At 38.7% G+C, this 12,435-nt stretch overlaps 1 protein-coding gene across 1 annotated transcript in view; it reads right to left on the bottom strand.

The window, feature by feature from the left end:
- Nucleotides 1-9,374, bottom strand: part of LOC125460900 (epiphycan-like) — a 43,273-nt gene extending 33,899 nt beyond the window's left edge. Inside the window, exons 1-2 of the mRNA XM_048549100.1 lie at nucleotides 9,197-9,374; nucleotides 7,739-7,954 (exon numbers count right to left, since the gene is read on the bottom strand). Of these exons, the coding sequence (XP_048405057.1) occupies nucleotides 7,739-7,945 (207 nt within the window). The 5' untranslated portion in view covers nucleotides 7,946-7,954; nucleotides 9,197-9,374. The remainder of the gene's footprint in view (nucleotides 1-7,738; nucleotides 7,955-9,196) is intronic.
- Nucleotides 9,375-12,435: the final 3,061 nt, after the last annotated feature.

The raw sequence follows: 12,435 nt of genomic DNA, 5'->3' as shown, positions 1-12,435 counted from the left end.
TTGCCACCTCTCAGCCCAGCTCTGCAGCTTATCTATGTCTCTCTGCAACCTACAGCATCCTTCATCACTATCCACAACTCCACCGACCTTATTGTCGTCTGCAAATTTACTAACCCATCCTTCTACGCCCTCATCCAGGTCATTTATAAAAATGACAAACAGCAGTGGACCCAACACCGACCCTTGCGGTACACCACTAGTAACTGGTCTCCAGGATGAACATTTCCCATCAACTACCGCCCTCTGTCTTCTTTCAGCAAGCCAATTTCCGATCCAAACTGTTATATCTCCCACAATTCCATTCCTCCGCATTTTGTACAATAGCCTATTGTGGGGAACCTTATCGAACACCTTGCTGAAATCCATATATACCACATCAACTAGTTTACTCTCATCTACCTGTTTGATCACCTTCTCAAAGAACTTCTACATGTTAGGAGTATGAAAGAATATTTTTCATTTATCTTGATGAGAGAAACTGCAACAATGCTCAAGAAACTTAGCAACATCGATGACAGCCAGCCCATTTGAATGAAACATCATCCACCACTTAAGCATTAATTTCCTCCAACATTGGTGTGCAGTGGCAGCTGAATGTACCATGAACGCGATAGCATATTGTACTGCCTGCAATAACTCACCAAACTTTTTTTGACACCACTGTATGAACCTCTGACCTCTACCACCTTGAAATGAATAGGCAGCAGTTCATGGGAACACCACTTTCTGTGAGTTTCTGTCCAAACCACACACCATTCTGACTTAGAATATGTGAAAATCCTTGAAATTCCTCTTGCAAAATACTGTGGATGTGCACTGACACCGGATGGACTGCAGAACTTCAAAATGGCCACCCTCTATCATCTTCTCAAGGGCAATAACTCATCAGTGATACTCATATCTAGAGAATGAATTTAAAAATTGCATTAAATAGGGAATGCTGTATCAGCATTGTTATCTCAGAGGTTTTGGTCTATGGATGTACATTCCTTGCTCATAGAGTCAGCATAGATTTAATCCAAGTGTTGAAATGGGAGTTGGACAACTTCTGAACTGTGACTTATATTTTTATAAGCGATTCCTACAACAGACAATTGGTAGTGATTGATCTTCTTTGGGTAGATTTGCTGTCACCATATCCTCTTTAATGCTAATCTACAAGCCTTTTCATTATTAACTGGTGAAGGGTTAACCACTGTAAAGTTTTCAGCAGAAAGGGTACAGACTTGAATAACAAGAAGTAGTTTATTACATATCAGATTACATTAGTTTAAAACCAGTTATCTACATTATCATGGGGAAGAGGTATTGTTATTGCAAAAGAAATAGTAGTTTAATCATGTCCATAGACCTAACAACTAAGGGTCCCAGAGGACTCCCCTCTCATTAGAGAGAGAAAACTGGCGGTAGATTATCCTGAAAGCCAATACACCTCAGCTAACGGGCAAGGTTGGAAATGGGAGTCTTTCATGGTAACCTCAGTTGATGTGAGAATTGAACCAAAATTCATTGTATCACTCACCAGCCATCCAGCCAACTAACCTAATCAAACCTTGGTTGAACTGACGACTGTGAAATGCTTTGGGGTGAGGCCCCAAGGTTGTGAAAAACCCTAAATGAATGCAGAGATAACACGGTGTGAAGCTGGATGAACACTGCAGGCCAAGCAGCATCAGAGGAGCAGGAAAGCTTGACATTTCAGGTTGTGACCCTTCTTTAGAAAATGATTTTCTGAAGAAGGGTCCCGACCCGAAACGTTAAGCTTTCCTGCTCCTCTGATGCTGCTTTGCCTGCTGTGTTCATCCAGTTTCACACCGTGTTATCTCAGATGCTCCAGCATCGGCAGTTCCTACTATCTCTGTAACTAAATGAATGCAATTTTATGCCATCTTATTTTCCCACTTTCTGAGATGGGAGATTGAGCTCCATGAAGCTTTGCAACTCATGGCAGAACTAGTGGAGTGGAAATATAATGGTTCTGTCAGTGGCTTAGTTATCACAAGGCCTGAACCTATCCAGAACCAGGAAATAAAATTCCATCTGCCAGTGGGGGTGTCAAAATTTAGTAAATTAAATAAAACTGGAGTAAAAGCCGTTATTACTAATGAAGACTATGAAAGGGTAGGATTGTCTGGCTCACTAAATTCTTTGTAGGTAAGATATCTGTCATTCTTCCCCATTCTAACCTACAGGTGACTACGGGCCCACTTATTGTTGATTCTTAGCTGCCTTCTGAATTTTTAAAAAATTCATTTGTGGGATGTAGGCGTCGCTGGCTGGGCCAGCATTTCTTGCCCGTCCCTAGATGCCCTTGAGCTGCATTCTTGAATCACTGCAATCGTCCTGCTGTGGGTTCACCCACAACACCATTAGGGAAGGAATTCCAGGATGTTGACTTAGCAACAGTGAAGGAACAGTGATATATTTCCAAGTTAAGAAGACAAGTGGCTAAGAGGGGAACTTGAAGGTGGTGGTGTTCCCTCATATCTGCTGCCCTTGTCCTTCTAGATGGAAGTGGTTGTGGGTTTGGAAGATGCTTTCTGAGCATCTTTGGTGAATTTCTGCAGTGCACCTTGTAGATAGTGCACACTGCTGCTAGAGTGTCAATGCTGAAGGATTGGATGCTTGTGGATGTAATGACAATCAAGAGGGGTGTTTTGTGCTGGATGCTGTCAAGCTTCAAGAGTGTTGTTGGGCTGCACTCATCCAGGCAAGTGGGGAGTATTCCATCACACTCCTGACTTGTGCCTTGTAGATGGTGGACAGGCTTTGGGGAGTAAGGAGATGAGCTACTCGTCATAGTATTCCTAGCCTCTGACCTGCTCTTGTACCCACTGTGTTTATGTGGTTAGTACAGATGAGTTTCTGGTCAATGATAATCCCCAGGATGCTAATAGTGGGAGATTCAGGGATGGTAGCCCCATTGAATGTCAAGAAGCATTGGTTAGATTGGCCTAGAAACTAGGGTTACTTTCAAAGATTCAAAGATTTTGTCACCACTTCCACAAGAGCCAATTAAACATGCAGTTAATTGTAGCCTTATCTCCAACACTCACAATCCCATGGAAGAATAAAAATGAAATGCTTGCTGGCATTCCTGATCTCATTGGATGCAGATGCTCACTTGCAGCAGAGGTCTGCACAGCTGAACAGGACCATGGAAATATCACTGATTTCCATACTCCATGGTCTTTACAGAACCTAGGCACTGCAGTACTGAAGCCAGTGCCTGATAATCTCTCTGACTGAGACTGGCCACTGCAAGACAGATTGGGACCGAGCAAAAGCATGATACTGTGGATGCTGGAAATCTGAAATAAAAACACAAAGTGTTGGAGAAACTCAGTGGGTCTGGTAGCGCCTAAAGAGAGAGAAACTAGATTTAATTTTTAAGAGTCTATTTCGAAAGAAGTCAGAGTGGACTTGATTTAGTTTTCCCAGCCACCATTAGTTCTGAGGAAGGGTCACCGGACCCAAAACGTCAACTCTTATTTTTTCTTCACAGATGCTGCCAGATCTGCTGAGCTTTTCCAGCTACTTCTGTTTTTGTTTTTAATTTATTTCTATATGGAAATTAGCCTGCCTTCCCCTAACAAATGTGATTCTGAATATTTAAAAAAATATTGCAGTGCCTAGTTTCTGTAAAGACATTTGCTGCACATCATGGATTAATGTGAACTTCAACAGTCAAAAAAAATTGTCTTTACTAATCATGGTTATGATCTGATACAATGATTTTCTGACCTCATCTTTTTGCTAGGAGAGAGTGCTGCTTCAGTCATTCTGGAATTATTCTCCACCCAGAAACTTCTTAAGTCCCTAACAAGCTAAAATATAAGTAATGTTGTCACTAGGGTTCAACTTCCCATAGTCAGAGTTTCAGATTAATACTTGAGATTGATAAAATGCCTCAAACAGAGAAGGCATTGCATTGTCCTTCCTAAGGCTGCATGCCTTTAACAGCAAAATAAAATTGCTTTTGGGTTGAGTAGCACTAGGCTATTTTAGATAATCAAATTGTAATATTCAAGATTTGATGCCAGTTTCTAAAATTGCAATTCATCTCTTACATTCAAGTGGTTTAGGCACATAGTTCATGACACTTCCATATCAAGGCCAGACCTTTCACAAATTGCAATTAAATTAATGACAAAACAATGTAGGTCAAAGATGAAGGGGTGGGAGGAGGGTGTGTTGGTGCAAGAAGTATTGACCAAGACTTCACAAAATGGAATTTGTTAACTATCTCGGAACGTAGCGGGCCTTACCATCTAAATGACTCACGCACTACACTGAAGGGTCAACGTAAAAAGCTCTGAAGTGGGGTTTCACAGAGCCAAGGTTGAATTTTTGTTAATTAGGATTGAAATAGAATCTCATTTCAGCAATTCCATTTACTACAAGGATAAAACTTAAAATTTTCTGGATGCATAAGGTAGTCGTGCTTATATGTGTTTCCGTGACTGGAACAGGTCACTACAGCCAATAGGCTGAAGGTCGACAATCAGTAACAAGCGTGGATGAACAGGGCCTCCTACTCTTATGCCTGCCATTGGTGTACAGGAAGGATTTACACTCACAAAACCAACCTGTTCACTCACATTTTGAATACATATTCCATGACATCAAGTACTCAGCTGGGAATTAACTTTTGAGCTTCTAGCTCAGAGGCAGAGGCACAACTCAAGATTGATGTCACTCCAACAGCTCACCAGCATTGCAGGACCACGTTCTTTAAATTGGCAGCAGCAGTGAGCTCTGTCCTTACTTTAAAAAGCATACTGACTCCTAACTTTGCACAATACGGTCAATCTGAATTTATTTTTAATCAATTTGAATTATTTTCTATTGGCTTGCCACCAGCTTTGAGAAACACCCAGCAGTTAGTGGAATGGTACATTTGATGGACTCCAGTGGCTTAGTTCTGCTCATTGTTGCAGGGTCAACTTGAAACTGGAGCTGGGAGGATGAAGTTGCAAAGTATTTGAAGGGGGGCAGAAATGACACTGTTGTGGGTGTGGAAATTTATGAAAGAACATTTTAAAAATCTCAGCATTCTTTTGTTGAAAGGTGAGTTATTAAATAAGGAATAAAACATTTTCAAAATGTTTTTTCTTTAATTTCGACATATTCTAAAATCAATAAGATATTTGTGTGGATTTTTTAAAAATCTTACATTGGTTTCAATTCAGTTTTGTGACATGATTTCAACATTGATGTTAAGTTTCCATCTGTTTCAGTGAGTTTGTTAATCTGGTAAAAAGTTAAACAACTGTTGTAACAATAATAAAGACAGAAGGTCGCATTGATCTCTGAACTAGTCTGACGAAAGTAAAACGGAAAAATTTGGAATGTATTTGTGGCTGCTTTATTTGTTAGTTGTTTTTGTTGAATATTTCAGTGATAATTGCCAGATTTGAAAAAGATAATGTTTTCATTAGGATTGGTGACTGCCATGTTCAAGATATTTTGTGTCATTTTTCTGTGCATTTTATAAGATTCTGTCAGCTGTGGCAGAGGAGCAGTAATCTTACTTGTGCACCAAGAAAGTTGTGCTTTCTGGCTTCACTTTGGGGACTGGCATACATAAATCCAAATTAACACTTTAGCATCAAACTGAGGTCATGCTGTCCTGTTAGTGGTGTCAATCTTTGTACAAAACATTAACTTATGCTCTGTCTGCCCTCTCAAGTAAATGTAAAACATCCCATAATTACTGTTTCAAAGAGCAGAAGTACTATCTCTGAAGTCCAGAACAATAATTGATCCTCAATCAACATCCAAAACAGATTATCTGGTCATTGTCACATTCTATTGTTTTAATTGGCTTCCACATTTGCTACACCCCAAAAGTATCTACATTTGAAAAGTACGTTATAATTATCCTCCTGCAGAATGACAGTAGGGACATAATGGGTCAAATGGCCTCCTCTTGTGCTGCGATTATTATACAATTCCACTTAATTGCCTGTAAAGTGCTTTGTCACATCCTGAGATCACGAAAGACAGTGTATTGATGTAAATATTTTCTATTGATCTTGCACTGAGTCAGGTAATCACACACTGTTATATTTTTGCACTGGAAATTTATTGTCTTTGATGACATACAAGATTAGCAAAAGGCAGATTATTACTGTAATTAAATTTTTGAAGGTACATCATTTTATTGGGTTTATACCCTAAAGTTTATAAGTTCCCGTTACCCTGGTGACTTTGCTATGTCTCTTAGCCCAGTATGTGATGTCGTGGTTTATTGATTTTTAGAAGTATACATACATGTGCTTGAGTAACTGAGCTGTTCCTAGAAATTACACTTTGCATTTGTGGGCAGTTTTTCTAAACCTTGATGGCCAGATAAATTTCCTGATATTTATTTAAAGCTAATCTCTATTGGTTCAGGATTTCCATCAAATGCCTATTTTTTTTTTCATTTTAGTAGTAGAACACAGCATTTTAATGTCTTCAAGTTACAAGTATTATGTGAAGGGTCTTGAGATACATAAACATTTAAATTTATTTATATAGTTTGTTCTAAGTGCATTCAACCTCCTTGCATTTGGGCTATAATGGGCTTAAGTACCTTTTTTATATTACATTTTCAACCTGGTATCCCCACTTAATTTTGAATCGTGAAGACAGAAGTTGCAGTGTAATCTTGGTCAGGTTTGGTACATAGTTTACAGTACTTTTTAACTACATTTCAAACTCAATCAATAAATGCTTCTTTTGATATCATATTCTTTTGCTTGGAACAACTTACAACTTGGGAGCAGCAAGTACTCAATTGTAAAGATATTTTTCAACTATAATCTATAAAGTTTATCAAATATCTGAAGCAGCCACCTACTAGGAGCGGAAGGTTCATTCTAATTATTTTTCTCAGATACTTGGGCAATGGGAAACTGTTGCTATGTTCCACCCCCAACTGAAACTGCAGAAATTCAGACTGGTGAGCTTAATCGACAGCCTGTGAAGCAGAAACATTTGACTGGCTATAATTTCTGAGTTGTATGTAGGCAGTGACTTGAGCCTTGCCATCTTTGGTTCATTAGCGTTGAACCCACCTTGCTGGTCAAAAAGGTCACATTCCAGAATCAATTTGTTGAATTCGGGTTGTAATTCAACTGAAACAACTGTTCCAGAAACAAGCTCAGGAATCAGCACTGCTCGGTTTGTTAGAAAAGGTTTCTAAACTAGAAAACTGTCTAAACTAGACTGCAGCAGAATTATTTTTGAAGAGGAATACATTATATCATATAATAATCCAAAAGTACCTTTATTCCTTCCATGGAATAAAATGATTGCTGGGGAGTAAAACTGTCACATGCTGTAGTATTTACTCTTCTATCGTATTATGATTATTGGTTTATCATGAATGAAAAAAATCATAATTCTCTGACAATTAAGATCAGCAGAAATTATTATTACTCTGTTTTGTGAATTTATCAAAAGAAATATGATATATTCAGTCCAAGCTAGCTCTAACCCTGAATGACTCATTTAATTTAACCAGTTATCCCACTGGAATCAAGGCCAATTTAATAAACACCGACACAGGGCAATCTATATAATATTCCCTACAAGCTATTGCCAGTATCAAAATGAGGTAGCTATATTTGGCACAGTGACAAAGCCCACAATTGAATAGTTAAAGTGATAGGAACTTAATTTTGCAGAGTTAGAAACAAAAGTATGTAACAGATCATTTGTCCTCGGAAAAGATAAAACTGTTCATTACCAGTGGTTCGTCAATAATCAGCTCATCCTTATACTCAAAGAAATTTCTTGGATCCTGATTCACATAACCATGTTCTTCTAAAAGATCAACGGGTAATGATTGTGTCTGTTTCAATTTCCTTGCTTTCTCCTCATTTTTTGTGGGGGCAGCAAGAACAACTTCCAGGAATAGAAGTCCCGACAGTACTACAGTGGCAATTGTCTTCATTCTTGGACTCTTGAAGAGATAAATAAATTGTTCCATTAATATTCCAGAGAATGGCAATGCTCTATTACAATAAGTTGCAAGAGATCTATTTATAATTTGCAAAGCTAAAATTTCATCGCAGTTTCTTTTGCTATAGCTTGATTACGGTCCTGACATAATGAAAGTACCTATTTTTTGCAAATTTATAAAGCAAGGATATAATTTTACTGAAGGAAATAAACTATTACAGACAAACCTAATATAACTCAAATGCTTGTTTCTTCAGAAAATTATTTCGAGTTCAAACAAGACCTACTTGTATACATGTATAACAAATTATATTCAGTCAGCGCAGGCCAGCTACTTTTTTTTCTTGGCATTTCTATTTACAGATAAAATTTGCCGCATGAAAGCAGGTCTGTGTACGGTGTTTCTCTAGTCATGACTATATGAAATTCCTTTGGGACCAGAGGACTGCTGCGCAACCCCTGTCTTTCACACTGGTTTCCTTTTCAGGCCTCTTCACATAAATTCTGAAGCCAAAAGGTAAAATATTGAGACAGACAAGCTACAGTGAAGCCTTGTGACTCTTAATAGCCAATATACTCAATGTGGCTCAAGGACTGTAAATTGGAGTCAAACTAGCTCCTCAAGGCAGTAGTCAAGTCAACTTTTATTTTAATGAACACCTGAGATTACCTCAGATTCAGAAATAGTTTCTTTTCTTTAAATGTAAATAAAATATGATGGGCTTATCAGTGATTCCCTCCACGGTTTTTTACAGGAGCATAAGTTTCTGTTATATAAACACTTCTGCAAATAAAGAGTTGAGATAATTAAAGTTTCAAAAGCAGGATTTTACTTTGTTTAGCACTCCGTATCTTTCTGGGTCTTATTTTACGTGGCTGAATAAAGCCCCTGGCATTCTCCCTGTTAAGTTTAAAGGTAGAAAAGTTTGTTCTTTCCTCTTCCTTTTGTCCTTGTATAGAATTTAGTTTTTTTATGGTCAAGCACGATTAAAGCTATTAATTTTATTATTAATGAGCAAATTCCTTCACTATCAGTTTTGCATTTGCCATACAAAAAAAATGTCTGAACTGATTCAACTGCTGCTGTCATTCAAGCAGGATGATGAAGAATTTGACACCAAGAACAGTTAAACAAGATTGACACTTGAGTAGTTGATTGCTTGGCTTGTAATTTTACACTGATAAAAGCCGAAGAATTAATGCCTCCAGATGCTTTAAACAAATCCAAAGCCCAAATACTCACCCTCAGCTGCTACCCTCTGAAATGGTCCAAAGTAGTAAGACGTAGGTCAGTGATGATGGAATTCAGGACTCCAGGAGGGAGGCTCATTTATCTGATCCAGGCGCTTCTCTTGAATGAAGTGGAGGTGGCTCTTGACCTGGTATGTGGCTGCTGCTGCCGCTGCTGCTCCTGAGTGGTGTTTGGGACATAGTGTTTACTCTCATGTAACCTAATACTACTGTATTACGTCTGTAAGTGTCCTGGCAAAAAAAAACACACAGCACCGCAAGATTCTCAAATGGGTTGTGTTCCATGAAGTAAAACCTGTCTCAGAATCTGCACTGTAATACAGGCATGTCCTTTTGTGGTAGAGCTGGAAGACCTGTGGAGCAGGAGCTTTATTAGTGATTGAACCTTCTCTCCTGAACAAATGGGATTTAGCTGATGACCACTCATCTTCACTCCGATATGTTTAACTAAAAGACAACCACCTCAATCCGACACCACCTGTTCTATGAAGACCACTTTTATTCAGATTTTTACACAAATTTTATTGTCATTTTGTGTTATGCAAGCTGTTATATCCTAAAATTATCTGGATGTTAATCACTTTATGTCAAATTAATTCAAACACTGACAGGAAAGTTCTTGTCATACAAATGTTGCTTTGTAGCTCGCTGTTAACTTTGAGCTGAAAATGCTGTCTGATGATTTAAAAAATTCTGGATAACTGCTGGATTCTGTCTTATGAAGAGAGGATGCAGGGGAGATTACTATGGTATCCGTCACGTTCGATTCTGGCCTCACGTGCCATTCCCAACCCACCATTCAGCGGAATATTGTGGAAAAATAACTGCTTTGTCAATTACTTTCATCTCTCTTAATACCTGCGTCTGGGAGGAAAACAGCCTGTAGTGGGGCAGAAATTTACGAGACAGGTGCTGGACTGTCAATATTCTGCTCCTCAACCCTTATTAACAGAGGACTCTAAATCAGGCTTCTCCAAGCAGGCAAAAGGCTTGTCTCAGAGCCTGCCCTTGTCTAAGTGAGCTGTTATGCAATGGCCCAATGACTTGGTTGAGCCCTGCTAACAACTACAACAAAGTTCCTTTCTTTGTGCTTAAAGGCAACGGAGACAGAATTAATCTGAGTGTGGTTTTTCTGCCTGAGGGGAAAGCACAAAAGACAAGGCAAGGCAATGCAGGGCAGGGATGCTGTAAGCATCCAGGAATTTCAGAGAAGTTATTTAAGACAATAGTAAACAATTTCATCCAGAAATTATCATGAACTATCTGATCCATCTGGCCTATTGTTTATCCAAGTTGGATTTGAGGATTCGCATTCCGGAAAATTCATGGCAAAGCTACAAACAGGTAAGACTATTCAAATTAGAAAATTGTATTTCATGGCAAGACATATGGAATATGAATTTGGAACTTAATGCAGAATCTGTCTAATATCAGAGAGTTGGAGTATAGTAAAATTCTGGGCTCAGTGGAAATGTATGACTCTTCCATGATTCAATGCAATCAGATAAATACCAAGGCAACAGAGAAGATATAATATACAGTCTAATTATTAAACTGTCTATCAAATCAGTAGCATTAATAGTTTGGTTTTGGAAATCTATAATTTGTCCAATGTTATTGCTTAGCTGCTACCACCAGATTGATGATATCAACTAAGATTTTATGTGTGTGTTGTTTGGACTCCCAAATGAAGGCCTAGATAGGTCATTAGTCTTAACTCCTCGTAAAACTACACTTCTGAGTGTGGTTGTCTACCATGCAGAGGACTTTTCGTTAGGGCTCATCCCAAAGCGTACAGTGTGTGGTTGGGACTAGATTGTGTCGTTTTGTACCTGTTATTTTGTATTACAGTGTAGCATCCCTAATGTTTGCCTTGTGAGTTGGCATGAAAACACACCACAACATTGGATCACTTATGAACATGTTGAATTCATAATCGCAGCATGTGTTTTTTAAAAGAAGACATGCAGGCAAAAGATGACTGTGGATGTAAACTTAGAGCTATCTGCCAAAGTCCTGGGAGGAACTATAGGCTGTCATACCAGAAAAGGTGCAAAGGTACTTCGAATAACAGTACTTCATAGGGAGAGATGTAGTTCAAAATAAACTAGAGTCCGTGGCTGACTGCTCCAAAGGAGAAAGCCATCTCACGCAGATTATGTTCTAACCAAAGACATGTTCATGTGTTACTTTCCAGGAATATGCAAAAAATCATTAAAAGCCAGCTGCAACTTCTGATCTGTGTGTGCCATTGACTGATGTGTTGGTGTGGACTCATGTGCTGTGGACGGCAGTTAGACACCTCTGCACTGCAGGTTAAGAAAGGTTCTTTCTCTAAGTGCTGGAAGCCAGATAAGCCAGTGTACTCACCATCAAAAAGAAACTGGACAAAATTATGTTGGCTAACTTACAGAAATAAATATCTTGAATTCAACTATTTCTCTACCAGTATCAGCATTGCCATCCAACTTAACAGCCAAAATTTCCACTACCTACTCTTCATGGAACCAACCAATAGATTTGTATCTCTTTTTAAATGTTATCCATTTACTCAGTTCACATTTCTAATTTCTCTAGGTATGTTGCATTTTCTTCAAGTTTGCTAGCTAATAAATGCGACCATTCTCTAACTGAAGAAAGCATTGTTAATTTGGCTCTTTTTAAAGCATAAACACATTGGATTGGGAAAAGGTATCCGTGGAATTCTTTCTAAATTAACCTTGTTTTAACCAGTTAAGAGAAAGGTTGTACAAAAAGGAAGAGCAGTTCTTCCTTCCTCACCTGAGTGCACAACCAGCCGTTAATGATCATGATCTTTGGAATAGCCAAAAATACATTCTTCCAATTCAGGCCTCTTATCCAGCCCCAGTTTTCATTAATTCACCATTGCTAGTCATGCCTTCAGATGCCTAGGCCTTAAGCTTTGGTACTCCCTTCGCAAATTCATTCTGTCAGTCTGGCTTTCCACCTTTGGCCCATACAGGTGACCAGAGATTCTACTCCCACACCATGGAAACTAAACCCATCAGATCAAGGTGGCAACAAATCTGTTGTTGTTTTGGCAGTATGTATAGCAGTAGTCAGCTCGCACAGATGTGAAATTTCATCATCACCTTTTCCCATGCTATCAGACTCATTGCATTGTTTGGAATCACATCATATCATACGCACTAGGGACATGGGTCTTAGCAATGTAGCAGATGCTAACCTCTAGCATCAAGTGAGGCATTT

Source organism: Stegostoma tigrinum, chromosome 18 (assembly GCF_030684315.1).
Source record: "Stegostoma tigrinum isolate sSteTig4 chromosome 18, sSteTig4.hap1, whole genome shotgun sequence".
NCBI lineage: Eukaryota > Metazoa > Chordata > Chondrichthyes > Orectolobiformes > Stegostomatidae > Stegostoma > Stegostoma tigrinum.
Note: the sequence above shows the minus strand (reverse complement) of the source record. Positions and strands in the feature narration are given on the sequence as shown.